This window comes from Protopterus annectens, chromosome 2.part0 (genome assembly GCF_019279795.1).
Source record: "Protopterus annectens isolate FY-2018-M chromosome 2.part0, PAN1.0, whole genome shotgun sequence".
Classification (NCBI taxonomy): Eukaryota; Metazoa; Chordata; order Ceratodontiformes; family Protopteridae; genus Protopterus; species Protopterus annectens.
This window is the reverse complement of record NC_056728.1, coordinates 1673636237-1673655837: the sequence shown is the minus strand read 5'-3', so window position 1 is coordinate 1673655837 and position 19601 is coordinate 1673636237. Positions and strand designations below refer to the sequence as shown.

Here is a 19601-nt window from a genome sequence, read left to right as displayed (position 1 = left end):
GTCCATTCCTTCTGTATCTCCTCCCGAGGATTTTTCCTTTGGGGAAACCTTGCACACTTTGAGGGAACACTTCCATTGGGAAGGCCAAGACTTTTCAGATTCCAAGAAAAGACTTAGGGAATTTCTTTTGTTACCTCAACACAGACCTCTGGCGATACCCCCTGTTTTGGACATACTTGATGATGTTTATTCGGAGGCTTGCCTTAACCCGGATTCTCTGCCTCCTGCACCAGTCAAACCTGATAGGTACTACAGAGTACCTAACTCTCACCAATTTCTCTTCAAAAACCATAATGCTGACCCTGAAACCATTTCACAAGGCCCCAAGGGATTGAAGGCCTCTACTGCCAAGAATCCACTCCCTGCAGAAAGAGAGTCAAGATCTTTAGAAAGGTGGGGAAAAAAGGTATATACCTCGGCCACCCTAGCCATGAGGGCCTTAAATTGTCAGTTTCATATGCTTAAATATCAACAGTTCCTGTTATCACAATTAAGGAATAAAATGTCTCTACCTGAACAACCAGACTTGAAGGAGTTACAGGATATGATGCATAGTGCAGAGCAAGTGGGTAAACACACCTTACAATGTGGTTATGATGCCCTAGAGGCCTCAAGTAGAGCGGCTGTACAGGATCAGTCATTCGCAGACATGCCTGGCTTAGGGAACAAAATTTGCCTGATCATGTGAAAGCTAAACTTCTAGATGCTCCTTTACAAAAGGATGTGCTCTTTGGTACTAATGCTGAGGAGATACTACGGAAAATGGAAGAAAAAGCCAAATCTATGCAAACTGTCAAAGCTTTTTTACAGGTCCAACCACCACGTTTTAGCAGAAATTGGCCTTCAAAAAACTGGTCCTTTCCAGCCACTGACAAGCCCCAAAGAGGTAGATACAGACGCACAAGGGGCAGAGGGCAATCACAAGGATCATATAGAGGCCGACAATGGCAAACTCCAGCACCAAGAGGTGGCGAAGACAGTGCACAACAATACAGGAAGCAAACCCAATGACTCCCTCATTTCCATGCCAAGCATGTCTCAGCTGGCAGCACCTTTGGGAGGAAAGCTAGCATTATTTGCAAGCAATTGGCATATTGTCACAACAGACAAATGGATCCTGGACATTATAAACAGAGGCTACAAATTTCAATTTCACACTCTTCCAAAAATGAGAGGCATGCCAAACCTGCCACAAAATCAAAGGGCAGAGGCACAACTGCAAATTTCAAAGCTCATAAGCATGAGAGCTATTCAAGAGGTACCTACACACGAACAAGGTCAAGGTTTTTATTCAAGACTTTTTCTGGTACCAAGGAAGGGAACCAACTGGAGACCCATTTTGGACTTATCCATCCTAAACACATTTCTACTCGTACCAAAATTCAAGATGCTCACATTACAGCAGCTTCTTCCCATGCTGGGCAAGGAGTTTTGGCTGGTAACATTGGATCTCAAGGAGGCATACCTGCATGTCCCAATCAGACAAAGCTGCAGAAGATACCTCAGATTTCTTGCAGGTTCAATCCACTATCAGTTCTCTGCATTGCCCTTTGGCTTATCTACTGCGCCCAGAGTATTCACAAAGTGCCTGGCATCAGTGATTGCCTACTGCAGACTTCAAGGGATACAAATTTACCCTTATCTGGATGACTGCCTGATCCAAGCGGACAGCAAGCACATACTTCTGGAACATCTGGCATATGTGACACGGTTACTGCTTTCTCTGGGATACACAATCAACAAAGGGAAATCAAGGCTAACACCATCTCAGAAAATAACTTTCCTGGGTGCCAACTTGGACACAAACACCCAGATGGCCTACCTTACGCCAGAAAAACAGGGGCAACTATCTCAGTACTTCAAAATACTATCAAAAAGTACCAGGCTTACTGCAAGGAAAATCCTGCAGGCTCTGGGGATTCATGGCATCTTGCATTCTTTTAATCCCATGTGCAAAGCTGCATATGAGGAAACTTCAATGGTACCTAAAAAAACTATGGTCTCAACACAGTCACAGTTTGGAAACAATAATACCAATAATTCCATGTTTGCAAAAGGAATTTCTATGGTGGGCCCAAGCATGTCAAGCAAACACAGGCCTCCCATTCTGCAAGCCTCAAGCAAAGCAAGTCATCACAACAGACGCCTCAGATTACGCCTGGGGGGCGCACATGACGGACAGGTGCATTCAGGGCAAATGGTCCCAAAAGGAAAAGCTCCTTCACATCAATCAAAAAGAAATGCTGGCAGTAATAAATGCAATTACAGCTTTCAAGGACTTCCTGCATCCAGGACAATTACTGATAAGAACAGACAACACCACAGTAATGTGGTACATAAACAAACAAGGAGGAACACATTCATACCCCTTGTGCAGACTAGCCATGACTCTTTGGAACTTGGCTCTGGAATGGCAAATCGAACTTCAAGCACAGTACTTGCCAGGATTGGAAAACACACTGGCAGACAATCTAAGCAGAAATATGACAGATCCACACGAATGGAAGTTACATCCTCAGGTGTTTACAGAAATAATCCAAGCGTGGGGGAGGCCAGACATAGATCTTTTTGCCTCCCACAGGAATCGTCAATTGGAAAAGTTTTGTTCGAGGACCTTTCATCCAAAGGCCTGGAGAGTGGACGCCCTTTCATTCAATTAGACAGCATGGACAGTTTACGCATTCCCACCTCTGCCTCTTCTGCCCAAGGTGCTTTTGAAAGCAAGAACAGACAGACCGAAGATGATACTGATTGCTCCAGATTGGCCAAGGCAACACTGGTACCCACTCCTGAAGAGCCTAACACATACTCCTCCCTGGTCCCTGCCTCTAATGCCTCTTCTGCTGACTCAGCACAGCTACAAAACTCTTCACAGTCAGCTGAAAACACTCAATCTCGCTGCATGGAAAATTCCTTAACACCACAACAGACCCTACTCTCCAAGGAGGTGCAGGATGTCATTTTGGAGGCCAGAAGGCCATCTACTAGAAAAGCTTACTCTGCAAAATGGAGGCGGTTTTGCTCTTGGAATGAGAAAAGAGGCCAGGATCCTAGAAAACTGAACTTGCCTCAGGTATTACAGTATCTAGCTGAGCTGCTGAACAGTGGACTTTCATTTTCTTCCATAAAAATCCATGTCTCAGCCATTTCTGCAGAATTCAACACGGATCCTCCTTTATTTTCTCACCCACTCTTACGACAGTTCCTCAGAGGGGCTAAGAATATAAGACCACCAAGGAAGCAACCAATACCAGCCTGGGATCTTAATTACATACTAGAAAAATTAACATTGCCTCCTTTTGAACCAGCTGCCTCAACAGATTTGCAATATTTGTCCTGGAAAACAGCCTTCCTTCTGGCCATCACTTCAGCTCGTAGAGTTTCGGAACTTCAGGCCCTCATGGCGGTGCAGCCCTTTCTCATCTTCCATCAGGACAGGGTTTCCCTTCGTACCAACCCATCATTTATGCCTAAAGTGGTATCCAGGGTAGCTTTAAATCAAGCCATACACCTTCCTACCTTTTACCCCAATCTTCAAAACAAAGAGGAAAGGCTGCTACATTCTTTAGACATCCATAGGCAGCTACGTTACTATTTGGACAGAACAAAGTCCTTCAGGAAATCAGAACAACTCTTTGTGTCCTATGCTGTAGGGGCTCAAGGGAAGCCAGTCTCCAAGCAGACTATTTCAAAGTGGATAGGCCACTGCATACGGTTTTGTTATTCCTATCATGGGAAATCTGTTCCTACAGGTATCAGATCACACTCCACCAGGGCCACAGCTACCTCTACAGCCTTCCTCAGAGGAGTTCCTACCAAAGATATTTTGGAGGCAGCCACTTGGGAGTTCTGTACATACCTTCACAAAACACTACCACCTGCATTTATATTCCAGAACTAGAGCAGGCTTTGCCACTGCTGTTTTGCAGGGCATTCTGGCTCAACCCAGTTCCTCCTAGTACCAACCACCCTGTGCGTAGCTTTGGGACTCTACCCATCTGTGATTACTGCAGCTGTTTGCACGATGAACATAGTACAGTTTTGTACCTACCATAAATGTAGATGTTCGAGTGCTAATACAGCTGCAGTACAGGTTTCCCTCCCTCCTTCCCCACTTGGTAAAGGCATGGGGCCTAACAACCTCTTCATACAACCTGACAGGGTTATCATTCTATGGTTTATTTGCTTGCAAGTACTGATTTTGGATTATATTGCATTGCTTATATATATACATATATACATAATTTATGTATTGCCTTCCTTCTGGGGGCACCTGACATCTGGGGCAAGAAAGACTGAAGAACATGGCGTCGGCTGTGTCTTATATACCCTGGCGTCACTGACGTCAGGAGAGAAAGCGACAACAACCGACGCCGGACCAAGACTTTGGAATTCGGCCGACCGAGGGACCGCCTGACGGCAGAGAACCCATCTGTGATTACTGCAGCTGTATTAGCACTCGAACATCTACATTTATGGTAGGTACAAAACTGTACTTTTTAAGAAAGCTAGCATGTTGGGGGTACATATTTCCAGCTAACATGGAGAAAGAGATGTTGGAAATATATTTTAATTTTATCTGGAGATCATCCTTCTTTTCACCAGTTTCAATCTTGATCTGCAGTAAAAAAGAGGAGGAGATTTGCTTCTAAAAAGTGCAGTAGTACACTTAGCATCTGTTCATTTTTTATTGGGGTGGGTAATAAAAAGGTGAAAGTGAGAGAAAGCAAATGATGGGGAAATGTTATATGTAAGTGATGAAAAATTATGCCCATAAGGAGGGAAAAGAAATGGTAAACAAGAAAAGATAGAAGGAAAAGAATAAGTAAATTTCAGTTATGGATGGTGAAACTTAGATTAATGAAATCAGACAATTCTGGTATAGCAATATTGTGGCTAAATACTATATGGTATATCCTTGGAAGGGCTTAAAAGAAAATATAAAATGCTGTAAAAAATAGATGGGAAAGGTTTGAGAATTATTATGAAGCAGGGGATTTCCTGTGTAGATTTTTTTTGAATAAGTTGCTACTTAAGAGTAACATGAAATGTAAGATGTTGGAACAAAGAAAACACGACAAATGCAAAGAGGAAGAAACATTAAAACGTTTTTTTTTAAAACTTAAAAAATGAACGGTTTTGGAAAAGTTTTAAAAAGTAATGTAACTGGAAAAGATTTAAAAAATATAGCAATGGATATGACATATGGTTAAGTATAAAATATGGGTGCTGCTAGATATGAAGGGTAGCAAAGACAGAGTTACACAGGTTTAGTGCTCAGTAAAGAGTATGGTTTTGGTGAAACAATAAAAAGTATTTATTTCATTACAAATATGTAGCCATCTTAGCATGTGTCATGATAAACTCTAACTGTGCCCCAGATGACCTGAGTTGATTTAGTGGTTTGGGCACTTGGTGATTTGGACAGAGAGGGTGAGTATAACCACCCTGGGGAGATTGTGCTGGCTAGCAAGCTCTAAGCTGTAGTGAAAGAGGGAGCTGAGTGAGAAAGACTGCCTAGCTAGTTGTTTGGGTTGGCTAGGAGGTAGACATGCTGTGGCCATGTCCTCAGGTTACTCCTCATTGCTTGCCCAGCTTAAACAGCTGATATTAGTACTCTTTTGAGGGGCGATCAGGCAAAGGTCTACTGACTGGCAACCGCATATATAATGGTTGTCAGTACTGTATCCTCTGTTATGATCTCCTTGTGTGTTACTAAATGAGAACTGTGATCAACTCCAGAGAGGCTAGCGGGTCCACTTGGTGACAGAGTCATATCGGGGAAAACCTTGAAGGCGCTTTTATGGATCTGAGAGTTGTGCATGCACAGCAGCAAAAGGTAGTAGGGGTGGGGGGGGAGGGGAATCTATAACCATCTTTAATTAATTTTGTGAATAGGAAAAAAAAAGTTGAAAATAAGATAAACTGAGAGAAATTGTTATATTATTGAAAACTTACAAAATGTCATTTAAGAAAAAAAATATTTTGATTAATTCAGTTTTGGCAGGTACTGTAAATTGCATGGGCCAAGTTTTTGTTTATTGAAGAAATAGAATTCAGTTTTATTAGGAATACATTTTTTGGAGTTTGTGGTTCCCATTAAATGTGAAAAGATACATAACTGTTTTTTAAACATGTTTATTGAATTATAACGTGTGACACAGAAAAACTTACATTTATATAAAAGTAATCAAACCACATTAACAAATTCACATTTGCAAACATTATACCTCACACATGTAGTGCTACACAATACAATCAATTAAATACTACGTAAATTGTTCAATTTCTCCTTTCTGTTAAACCTCATTCCTCCTCCAAAACATTTTTCTGCATGTATTGTTCCCACAATTTCTGTTTTTTTTTTCTCAGTAATTTATTCCTACATTTTTCTAAAGCTCCCACTTTCTGTTTTGTATGTATGTTACAATATTCTATTACTTCAGGTATAGTTGGTTTAGATTTTCATTTTCATTTTCTAGTAATTGCTTTTTTGGCAGCCACCAGAATTGAACTTAATGGGGCTTTACTATGTCTAGGTAATTCAGATCCTGCATCCCAACTCAAAAAATCATTTCCTTAGTTACACTTACTTGCTCACTCAATATTCCAAACAGAATACTCTGCAGGGAATTTGTAGTCTGCCAACACATTGTACTCCAAAAACACATGCTCCCAGGTATCACTTTCTTCTTCTTTACTCTTCCAGTATTTTCTTCTACCCAAGGAAAAATTATTTGGAGTCTGCTTGGGTATGAAAGTACCTGTGCAAACACTTCCTGGCAAAAATCCCAAGTCTTCTAGACTTTGCATATTTAGGAGGCATGCATATGTCCTCCCATTGTTTCTTTCTGAATTCCTAATCTAATCTTTCTTCTCAATCTTTTCTGACTTCCTCTGATTGATTTCTAAGGTTAAGGAATATTTTGTACACCCTATGAATTATCCTTTTTAACAGCAGCATCTGTTCTAGATTCAACTAAAAACTCAATCAGTGCACGTATTTTACTTAGGATTACCCTGTCCCTTTCTCTTAGCCTATACTCTCATATCAGTGCCTGACAGGGAAGACCATCTCTAGCGTGCAGTATGAATGTCTTCTTGGCCTCTTCCCATTCTGTTACCTTTCCCTCTGTAATTATTTGTTCCCAATGTCTTGGTTCATTTGCCACCTTCCCCCAGTAAATTCCAGTCCTTTCTTGCCTATTCCTTGTACCCCTAATTGCAGTCATCCCTTTTGGCAGAATCTCTTTTCTCCATTCCCATGTTGGCTTAGTTCTTAGAATACTTTGATACTTTATGAATATAATATTCTGCATGACTGTTGTTATTCTCTTTAAGTATCTGCATTCAAAACCCTACTCCTTTCCTAATTTCTAAATTTCGCCATCAACCCTTTCCCTTTTGAATTGTAGCTTTCTGCTTGTGCTATGTATAAGAACCTTAGCTGTCTAGCTCTAAAATATCCCTTCAAATTAAGTAATCCTAAACCTCCTTGTTCTTTTGGAAGGATCAACTTATCCCACTTGACTCTTGCCGTTTTTCACTCCCAGATAAAATCTTTCAACTCTTTATTAATTACTGTCCCCACCTTCTCCTCTGGTTGATAAAAAAAATATGCCTGACCTATGTATAAAACTAAAGGGTTAGTTTCTTTCCGTATTTCTTTAGCTGCCATAACTGTGTCCTTTTTAACCCCTACTACATTTTTATCACATCCCCATAAATATGGGTGTTGCTGAACCAATTCATTTGTGGGCACATATTTTACAGTTGTAGTCTTTGTTTTATCTTTATTAATTTCATATCCCCCCCAAAAAAATGATAAAACTACACAAACTAAAATAATAAAACTGACCACAAAAAGAACCCGAAACTGTGACACCGTTTTATTAAAATTGTCTAGTACTGTCGGCAGTAGTACACCGTGACGTCATCAGAACAATTAAATTGCCTCAAAGACTGTTTTTATATACAGTCCATACCGCATGACCAACTCAGTTACATTCAATTAAATAAAATCAATTAATTGTTCTTATCTTCCATACCAAATATTTTCATAAATGTCTTCAGAAGGCTACCCACTTTTTTATACTTTCACTTCTAGCCCCCCAAAATGTCTTTATTTTTGCAAATCAAATTCCATTCCCCACCTGTCCTGTAAGTAATATTCCCTGCTGAAAGCTGATTATTTACCCCAATTTTTTAAAGTTGCGTAATAGCAGTTTTAGGTGGAATTTAAGTACATGCCAATGTAGTCGGCATCACTTGCCAGTAGCCCCTTACTACCACAAATTTGCTGCTGTTATTTTTTCCTCCTCTTCCACTACTGGATCTCCTCTACCAATTAGTGTAAGTGCTCCTCTTTTCCGTTGTCCCTGAATTCTGCTGAATGTCATTCCTGAAATCCTTTCGTAATCAAATTCGCACACGATGTTCTTCCCAAATGTGTCCAAAAACAAACACTCCATTACCTGTTAACTTAGTACAAATACACAAAACTATGTGCATCTTTAAATAATGAAGTTTAACCCTCCTAATAAAAACACTTTTCCCAAATAGGGAGCTGCAATCACAGACCTTAATAAATGTAAAGTTGAGGTTATCCATGCTAAGACTCATGTTATTGCCTGTGCTTCTACTTATACTAATTGATGTCTGTTCTTTTTTTTTTTTATCTGCGTTCCCCTCCCATGTGTGAAAAACAACTTTCATGCTTTCAGAAAGCATTGACTTTAAGCCTTGAAGAAACCAGTATTCTGGCTTTTTATTGCCCTATAATTAGCTTGAGACCATTGAAACATAAGATAAAAAAGTTATCCTCAGCTGCAGGCCTGTAAAGACAAACTGAAGCATTTATTGTTAAATGAAAACTGTTCATTATATTCAGCATGATCTTATTTACTTGTCTCCACTTAGAATTTATGACATTAATCCAGTGGTCTCAATTATGTGGAAAAAATTGAGTAAACAGATCACCTCTACATGTTATGATTCTTGCACTTTTGCACCACATTCCCCACTTCAGCAACCCAAGATTACAACCAGTTAACTTAAGCATGCCTTTGTCTAACTTTTTTCTTTCTTTCAATTGTAATGCCTACATTTCTTACTACTAAAAAGATATCTGTTTACTTTGGTATGTTAATCACAAACAATAACAACTAAAATGCTTTACTATACGATTTATATTATAAAGAGTTTCACAGAAATACTGTTAAGAACAGAAATTGTTTTACTTAGTTACCTTTTCCTTCCTGTTACCCTCCTCTCGATGTCCTTCCAAACGTTAATTTCATGAAGTGAAGCAAAAGACGTTTAGTTCCCCACAAGTTTAACAAAGTCAACAAAAGTCTACTCTTTCCTCTCTTTTATACAAAGAAGCATGATTGTTAATCAAGAAGAAAATGGTGATGTTAATCTTCTTAATATGATTTGTTTTACTCCTTGCATGTGTTTTGTGTTCTGTATGTACCAAAGTATGGAAAGTTCAACATGTAAAATGTAGGAGGAGTATACAGAGTTTGGGGTCAGCTTGAGTGGAGGTAAACGCATAATTTGACAAGTACTGTTGCATATGATTATAGTAAAAAAAATTGGTAGAGAAGAATGAATGAATTACGGGAAAAAGAAAGTTTTTGTTTGAAGCAGTAATGACAGGAAATTATTCTGTAGATGGTGGTAAGGTGTGAACAAAAAGTTAATGAAGAATTGACAAGGAGGAAATATTTAGAATGAACTTGGGTGATACATTTTGTGGAAATTATCTTTGGAAGCTTACTAGTTGAAAAAGAATTAAATGCGCAGAGTATTACAGGAAAGATCATGTGCAATTAAAGGGTGTAATATGGAATAATCTGTAGTAAGCATGCTTTTAAATTGTTAGATTGGGAGAATTAGATGATAAAATATTACTAATTGAATTAAGGCCTGGAAGAAAAATAAATAAAGAAATGCCATTTTGTTCCACTAACAGAAAAATCAAGTCACTGAAATATGGATGTGATGTAATAGCTTTTATTGGTCCAGTAAAAGGTATTGCATCACACCTGTGTTCCAATGTCTTTGTGTTTTGAATTAAAATCTGTATGGAAAGGTATGGTAAGTTTTTGCTATTTCCAGGGAATGGCTGTGGTTAAAGTAAGCAGAGTTGATAAAAGTGTCTTGTTATGCATACGGATTATTTGCATAGGTAGATATGCTTAATTAACTAAAGCCAACAGCAAACCGTACTTAAGCAAAACAAAAACAAAAACTGTAAGACAGCAAAAATAAACCAAAGGTGTTTAATAAAAGAAATAAACGACATAAAACAGTGGCATTAAACAATAAGCGCTTTTGTCAGAAATAATGACTTCCTCAGACTAAAATGCTCCCTGCCCCTTTATTGACCCCCCCCCTTTTTTGATGGCTTGTCCCTGTTCAGGCCACAAGTGAAGGTGACCCTAACCAGGAGTGAGCAGGACGGCAAGTCTCTCTCTGCTGTGGGAGCACGTTTTTCCTCCCCAACCAGACCCTATCCCTAGGGCCAGAAGAGTGGAAAGATGTGGTTCTGGAAATCCAAGGGAGCCTTGCCGGACACTCGTGGTGAAGTTTCCCCCTGGGCAGAGGGGGAACTAACAGAAAAAGCAGCCCACACAGCAGAGGGGGTCCACAGAACCAGGGGTACAAAGATATGTTCTCGGGTCGTCCCTTCCAGCACTCCTGAAAGGAGGCCCGCCTGTCTCCCCCTGGAGGCATTCGGGGGAAGATTATCACTGTACCCGAAAGCCTGGCTAGACTTGAGTCAAGACCAATGGGTATAGTCCATCATATCCAGGAGATACAAAATTCCTTTCTCCCATCCACCCCTTCTGTCGAAGTCTATCCCAGACATTTCACCCAGTCATAGGGATCAAGCAACCCTAGAGATCCAAAGGTTGCTAGAAAAAAGAGCCATCCAAGAAGTCTTCACAGACCAAGTCAGATCCGGAACTTACTCAAGGTTCTTTTTAGTTCCAAAAAAGACAGGGGACTGGAGATCAGTTCTAGATCTCATCAGACTAAACAAGTCAATCAGAAAAAACGAGTTCTGGATGGTAATACTGCAGTCTATACTCCCTCTTTTGGGTCGAGACAATTGGATGTGCTCGATAGATCTTCAGGATGCATGCTACCATATCAAGATGGACAGGTGATCCAGAAGATAGCTACGCTTCCAGCTGGGAGCCAGTCATTACCAGTTCAGAGCTCTGCCCTTTGGTCTCACTACAGCTCCTAGAGTGTTTACCAAGTGCATGGCAGTAGTTATGGCTCACCTGAGGCGTTAAGGATTACAGGTGCTTCCATACTTAGACGACTGGCTCCTGACCTCCACCACCGAGCATCTACTAACCAGGACAAGAGACTCCACCATTCATCTCTGCTCACAGCTGGGTATTACGGTAAATTTAGAAAAATCTGCCTTGTTGCCATCTCAGCATATTACCTTTACAGGGGCAGACTTAGACACAAGAAACATGGTGGCATGAAAGAATGCAGACGCTATGCCATCAAGTGTCCATACTGATCAAGAAGAAAAAAGTGCAAGCCAAATTTGACCTCAAAGTCCCAGGTTCAGTGTCAGTGACAATCACATTAGTTCCATTGGCACGTCTACATACGAGGATACTGCAGTGGCTTCTCTTTGCCCAGTGGTCTATGCAGGAGTTGCCTGTGTCTTACAAAATTCTCATCACGAAGGCCTGCGAGAAGAATCTACAATGATGGCTCCATTGCGACCAGGTAACAATAGGCAAGCCATTCGTACTTCCCCACCCGGTAGCCACAGTGACCACGGACGCTTCTCAGATAGGGTGGGGGGCATTATCTTGGACAGATGGTCCAAGGGACTAGGCAGGAACACGAGTACCATTTGCGCATAAATTTCCTAGAGATGTGGGCGGTGCTTCTGGCATTGCAAGCATTCAACAGCTCTGTACCAGTAGGTACTATTGCAGTTCAAACAGACAATATGTCAGTAGTCTGGTACATCAGCAAGCAAGGGAGAACCAAATCCTACACCCTATGTTGGGAGGCTCAAAGGGTATGGTAATCGGCAATTTCTTCTCAACGCTTTCTGCTGCAATGCACATCCCGGGGAAATCCAACGTAATAGCAGACAGGTTAAGCAGGGCAATCCGTATGCCTCATGGGTGGTCCCTGAATGAAAAGATTGTGGACAAAATTTTTCGCAAGTGGGGCCAGCCTTGCTGCTATGTATTTGCCATGTGCATCAACACCAAATGCAGCAGCTACTTTGCCTTAGTCCCCCCTCCGGCGGAGTCATCAAGGGATGCACTTGTGCACGATTGGCCCCCGGGACTTCTGTATGCATTTCCCCCATTTCTTTTAATATCCACGGTACTTCAGAAAGCCAAGTTGTTGAGTTGCAAGCTAATTCTCTTTGCTTCTTACTGGCCTTGCCAAATATGGTTTCCCTTCCTGTGGCCCCATCTTCTGGAAGAGCCCTGGATCTTGGACCCAGTGCCGGATTTTCTGACTCATCAGTCTGGAAAGCTCCACCCCTTTCTTCAAAATCTCAAGCTGACAGCTTGGTTACTCCATTTCCAGTCTTAGCTAGGCTTCCTGATCTATCCCCGGCAGTAAGGCACATTCTGGTTTCATCGCACAAGAATACAGCTAGGAAACTTTATGCAGTAAATGGAAGAGGTTCTCTTATTGGGCAAGCAGAAACAACGTAGATCCCTTTATAGTTCCTATATCTGTGATTCTAGAATTCTTAACAGAAATTTTTGATCAGGGTGCAGCAGCAGCCACGGTAAGAGTGCAACTAGCTGCTATTTCAGATTATCACGTGGTATACATGGGGTCGAATATCATGTCCCATAGATTATGCAAAGCTTTTCTCAGGGGTATCTTTCTTCTCAGGACCCCCTTAAGAGAACCTCCAACTCTGTGGGACCTCAATTTGATCCTGTCGGCCTTGACTTCACCCCCCTTTGAACCAGCCTCCTCTTGTTTACAAAAGTTCTTATTGTAGAAGAAAATCTTTTTAACAGCAATTACCTCCACTAGAAGAGTTTCAGAACTGCAAGCTCTCTCTGTCTGTCCTCCCTATTTGATCTTTCATAAAGACAGAGTGTTCCTCAGGACGAATCCTTCCTTTCTACCAAAAGTTTGTTCTGAGGCCAATTTGAACCAGTCTATTAAGTTACCTATTTTTTTCCCTAATCATGGACAACTTCGTTTTTACTTATAGGACCAAAGAATTTTGAAAATCCAACCAACTCTTTGTTTCATTTTCAGAAAATGGGAAAGGTGTTGCAGTTTGAAAAGTCACCTTATCAAAATGGCCCACAGATGCCATCACCTATGTCTATAACTTGCATAACAAACAGTTGCCAGGAAAAGTTAGAGGGCATTCAACTAGAGCCATGGCTACTTCTACTGCCTTCCAAGCTAAACTTCCTTTGGACTCAATTTGTGTGGCTGCTACATGGGTCAACCCTCATACCTTTGTCACATATTACAAAGTACATGTGACCTCTCGGAACAGGGCTTCTTTTGGATCCACAGTTCTGAAGAGTTTATTCCCTTGAGCCACCCAAGAAGAAGGTGCTGGGGACGCTGTCCCAACCAGCAAGAATGAAGACAAGATAGGACAACATAACATAAAGAAGTTATGTACTCACCATACCATTCCATGTTTGTTGCCCATGATCTCACCTTCATTCTTGTGACTCACCCTCCTTTCCCCCTTCCTAGAGGATTGAGAGGAACTTATAAATTGGCTATAGGTGCCTGACTCTCTTCACACCTGTTTTCAGAGTAGGGGCAGTGCATCTATCACAGTTTGTTCTTATTGCCTGAGTTGGTATAGTCTAGTGTTTAGTTTCTCAAATGAGATCTGGGGAACAACTGCAAGGCATCATGGTATATAGTGTAGGCTCAAGCCAGTGAGAGCTCTCGAGCTTTAGTATACAGCCGAGTCTGAACAAATGCTCAGTTCCAAACCCAGCCAGCAAGAATGAAGACGAGATCATGGACAACAAACATTATGGTGAGTACATAACTTCTTTTTTTAAAGATTAACATTCATTGAAGGTTGTGCGTCAGGCCTGGCAAGCCGGTACATAAAAATCAACTGCCAATCATTAGCGGACCGGAGTTCCGCTGTGGCAACCCCTAACCGGGAAAAGCCGAAAGACACAAACAAACAAATAGAAATAGTTTAATGCAGTGATAGGTGGATATTCTAGCAGAGTTATTGAGAAATTGTCATATGTACTTGAGGTGCAAGCAAAATATTTATGGGATTTTGGTGGTTTGAAAGTTGCATATTCTGAGGTATTCGCTATTAGATCTATGGATGAGATGTCATTGTCTAAAAGGATGTTGATGTTTGTGAAGTTAAGTGGTTAGTACAGAATATTCTGGCTGTGTTAATGGTACGATAACATTGTCATCCCTCAGTTAGCTGTACTGTATTATAATTGATTAATTTATCTATTAACATGAAATGTATATGTACTGTATTACAAATGGTAAACTCTTCTATTAATATGAAATTTGTTTTTTTTACTATATTACAGGAAAACAGCAAGCGCTGGTTGATAAAGCTGGACATATTTGCACCACAAGTTATATTTCCTGATGATTTCCATTCTTCAGATTCCGTGTTAGTGGTGGTCGACTTGGGAAGAATGCTACTGTCAAACTATCAAGGTATGTTTCATGTATATTATTCCTTCCCTTTGTTGGTACCTGCATCATTTAGGGCCTAGTTTATAAAGGGAAGATTCAAGAACTGGCTAAAGATGTTGAGATGTAACAACCCCAGCAGTTGATGGTCATTCAGTGGGATGTTGGTGGTGCTAATTATGACTGCTTTAGTTTGATGTTGAGGCATTTATGAAAAAGAAAATGTAACATACAGTTACTGATGTCACAAAGCTTCTTGTAGAGAGGAATGCCCCAGAAAAGGAACGTAGAAGTAGAGAGAATTTTCTTCTGTATAAGTTTTCCTTTTTCTATTTGTTCATTTACTGCTCCGTACAGAAGTGAGGTGTTAATGCATCATTACTGACTTGAGCAGTCATCACCTGTCTCAGTGTAGCTACCATGTAGATATTTATTTCTTAATTGATTTTTTGATATTTTCTTTCTTCTGGATTCATCATAATAGATTTAATTAATTTTCGTTCCAGACTGGCAAATCAGCTCAGCATCTGGTTACCTTACAGATTCTGATTAGCTAAGTTTCAGAGCAATTCTGTGGAAGAACTTGTTGAATTTGTGCTAAAGTTCTTGTAGTCACTCGTTTATAGGTTCATAGGAGGTTGCCAAGCTTTTGGCCCAACGGCCATTTTAAGCATAGCCAAGCTTACCCAAATTTACCAAAATATTCCTGGTACGTGTCAATACTGCAAGAAATGTTATGGTTATTATGTAGGTTCATACACGTTAAGTGTTCACAGGCTACTCCTGTCATTAGGGACATAGGTGCCATGCCAGGGGTAAATTTGTAATTTCCCATTCATTGGTCAAAGTCATGTTTGAAAAGGGTTAGGGTTGATTTTTTTTTTTTCTAATTGATGTGAAGCCTTTTACAGAAAAGGACTAATCTTTGAGATACAAACCTGTCCCTGCAACATGTCTTATTTTAAGTCACATACAAGTTTTAGGTCCTTAGAACCATTTCTGATGCTGCTGATTTTGAAGCTGTGCAATAAATTCATCAGTATAGGATCAGAGGATGACTTGTAGACTAGGCATAAATTTCTGTGCAGCAGTTTGTAGGAGACTGAATACAGGGTTATGGCTTTAAGATGATTCGCAAAAGACTTGTTTACTCCCTGTATCTTTTTTGTGAGTAGCCTTTGTGGTCTCTCAGCCTGCTGCAAGTGCCTGGTTAAGTACTTGCCAGAGGGTGCGCTGTACTCTGTGATTCATCTGTTGAGAACTGAGAGAGGAATTTTTTTTCCCATTAAGTTTTAGTCCATGGCTCTGGAACCAGTTGTTTGTGTCATGCTCTCTTGAAGGGTATATGTTTCTTTAGAGGATTTGATGACCACACATAATTTGCAATCTTTATACTTGATCATCCAGGGGCCCTTCATATTTGCCTTGTCTTCGGAGAAGTAAATGACAAAAAAAGGAGAGGCCTCAGCACAGATGCCTGTGGGGCTCCACTAGTGATTGGCCCCTTTGTGGAGGTGTATTCTCCTAACCTAACTTCTTGTGTCCTATAAGTGAGCTAGCTGAATACCCATCAGGTGATATAGGTTTATGCCTAATTTTGTAAGTTTATCTATGGTAGGCATTACTTGCCTTTGCCAAAATTGAACTGGGTAGGATTCAGTGTCTGTAGGTTTCCAATGGCATTGTTTATCAGATCTATGTTAATTTTTCCATGGCCTTTCATATTAGACTATTCAGGCTTATGAGTCTGTAGTCCCCTGGGTCCATGAAAGACCCCCCCCCCTTGTATAGAGGGATAACCATTGCAGTCCTCCATTCATTTGCCACAAAGGCTGTCTGGAGTCTGTGATTAAATTGAGATTCTAGTGACCCTGACACATCATGTTTCATGCTATATGGGAGGCATCCTCGGATATTGTCAGGGCTCGTTGAGTCAGTGTTCTTGACCTTGGAGATCCCAGTGAGGACCTGATCCTTTGGAATACTTGGAGAAATAGTGGGGGGCTTTTTCTGAAGGGGCGGGGTCTGGGAGTGATGGGGGGTAAAATTGGAGCTAAATTTATCATCCAGCAGATTTGTTATATCCTCTGGCTCCGTTCCATATAGGTGGTTCCATTCACCATTGGTTTGGCACATTGCTGGATGTTGCCTTTAAGATTGCCAACATAACTGAAAAAAGAGTTATGGTTGTCCATTTAGTTTGGGAGGCTGTTTTTATGTCAAATTTGACTTTATTGGACTTGATTAGTCCCCTGAATTGCTTGTTCAAATTGATGAGGGACTTTTTACCTTGCTAGGCAATGCCCTTCCTATTTATGGGCACGTTTTTTTTTGTTTTATGTTCTTCGTGTTTCACTGTTGCAGTCATCACACTTGGGTTGTCCTGCTAGGGCTAGCCCTTAGTTGGCCCGAATACCAGAGGCTTAGTATTTCTGCGTCAGTTGCTGTTGCTTCAGTACTGACATCAGGTCATCAGAGGTATAAAAACAGGCAACTGACACCATTACATCATCTTTCTTGCCGAGGAGCCCGAAGCAGTAGCAGTTCGCACGAGATGTTCATCGTGTTACCCTGCTGCAGTCATCACACTTGGGTTATCGTGTCGTCAGGTGGTCCCGCAGTCGGCCAGAATTCCAAAGTCTTGGTCCAGCATCGGTTGCTGTTGCCTCTTCCCTGACGTCAGTGCGCCAGGGGTATATATATTGCAACCAACGCCATTTTCTTCAGTCTTTCTTGCCGCGCGGTGCCCGAAACAGAAGCATTTCGCAAGTGCCGGTCGGTCGACCCTGAGATTTTCGAATTCGAATTTCAGACCGAAGTCTTCTATAAAGCTAAGTACCCCTTTGGGGAAACTTTTCTTGCCTCAGACCGATGTCAGAAAAAGTTAACAATTGTATTTCTTGTGGGAAGCAAATGCCTCATTTGGATTTTCATTCTTATTGTATACCTTGCCTAGGCCCAGGCCACAACGTCACTTCTTGTCGGTTTTGTGCTAGGTTTAATAAGCGTACTATTAAAAGACGCTTTGATTTCGCACGACACTACTTCGGTAGGAAATTTAACTATACCATGCCGTCGGAGTAACTGACTACCGGCGTGCACAAGAAACGCAAAGACAAGGACCGACAGCCCAGGCCTAAGCCAGATTCCGAGGCCTCGGCTGATCCGGTCGACGGTTCTCCGGTCCTCAGTGAGGCTCCGACGCAGCCCCTGACTACCACAGATCTGGAACCCGAGACCGCTACGGAATTTTTCACGGAATGCACCAGGCCGACGCAGCCATTTAGTTCAGGCCCTTCCGACGACATTGCTAAAAAAGATGTCGGTGCTTCAGTACCGCCATCGGTTTCTGTAGCCATTTTCAGACCGACGTCTCTCACCATTAAAACATTTTCTAAATCGAAGACTCCTACTAAATCTAAAAGACCTGCTCTTCAGTCTCCTGTTCAAGGCCCCATGCCTAAGAAACAGATGCTCAAAATGGCTGAAGATTTAATTTCTTTAATCAGGGGTTCCCAGCCCCCTCCTGACAAAAGGCCTAGACAAGAGGAAGATTATGCATCCTCTGAACAAGTGTCCATTTCTTCAGGCTCCTCTGAGGACCAAGATTATTCCTTCTCTCCTTATGAAGATTCTGATGCTGAGGACTCTATTCCCTCAGCCTCTCCTCCTGAAGACTACTCCTTTGGGGAAACTTTACACACTGTGGGGGAACATTTTCATTGGGAGGGTCAGGACTTCTCTGACCCTAAGAAAAGGCTCAGAGAGTTTCTTTTGCTCCCCCAACACAGACCACTTGTCATCCCTCCAGTTTTGGACATTGTGGATGATGTCTATTTAGAATCCAGTTTGAACCCTGATCCCCTTCCTCCTGCTCCGGCTAAGCCTGACAGATACTATAGAGTGCCTGATTCACACAAATTTCTTTACAAAAGCCCTGTAGTAGATCTCCCAGGGTACCAAGGGAGCTAAGGCTTCTATGGCTAAAAACCCAGTACCTTCTGAGAGGGATTCTAGAGCACTAGACAGGTGGGGGAAAAAGGTTTACACCTCAGCCACACTAGCTATGAGGGCACTGAATTGTCAATTTCACATGCTTAAGTATCAGCAATTCCTAATCTCTCAGTTAAAGCAAAAAATTACCTCTCTCTCTCAACAATCTGAATTAAAAGAAATACAGGATCTGTTACACGCCACTGAACAGGTGGGCAAACATATCTTGCAATGTGGGTTTGATTCTTTGGAGGCCTCCTGCAGAGCAGCTGTCACTGGGTCCGTTATACGTAGGCATGCTTGGTTAAAGGAACAAACTTTGCCTGATCATGTTAAAGCAAAACTACTAGATGCTCCCTTACAGCAGGATGTTCTTTTTGGAGTTAGAGCAGAAGAAGTTTTAAAGAAAATGGAGGATAAGGCAAAATCTATGCAGACAGTCAAAGATTTCCTACACGTACAACCCCCTCGTTTCAGCAGAAACTGGCCAACAAAAAATGGGTCCTTTCCAGCTACTGACAGACCACAGAGGGGTAAATACAGACGCCCAAGGGGCAGAGGACAACCACAAGCCCAGTACAAACCTCGCCAGTGGGGCACTACAACACAGAAGGGAGGAGAAGACAGGTCTCAGTCCACCAGAAGACAAACTCAATGACTTGCACCTCATCTGGCCAAGCAATACTCTCTTGGCAGCCCCCTTGGGGGGAAAACTAGCACTTTTTGCAGACAACTGGCACATTGTCACAAAGGACAAATGGGTCCTAGACATAATTTCACGAGGATACAGATCCCATTTTCACACCTTGCCAATGAAAAGAGGAATGCCAGACCTGCCACAAAATCAATGGGCAGAGGCACAAAAACAAATTACAGCTCTCATGGACATGAGAGCCATTCATCTAGTACCTACTCGAGAGCAAGGC

At 41.5% G+C, this 19601-nt stretch overlaps 1 protein-coding gene across 1 annotated transcript in view; it reads left to right on the top strand.

Annotated features, from left to right (window-relative positions):
• VPS13D (vacuolar protein sorting 13 homolog D) overlaps positions 1 to 19601 on the top strand; it is a 3321573-nt gene that overhangs the window by 901592 nt on the left and 2400380 nt on the right. Inside the window, exon 18 of the mRNA XM_044060428.1 lies at positions 14574 to 14706. Within this exon, the coding sequence (XP_043916363.1) occupies positions 14574 to 14706 (133 nt within the window). The remainder of the gene's footprint in view (positions 1 to 14573; positions 14707 to 19601) is intronic.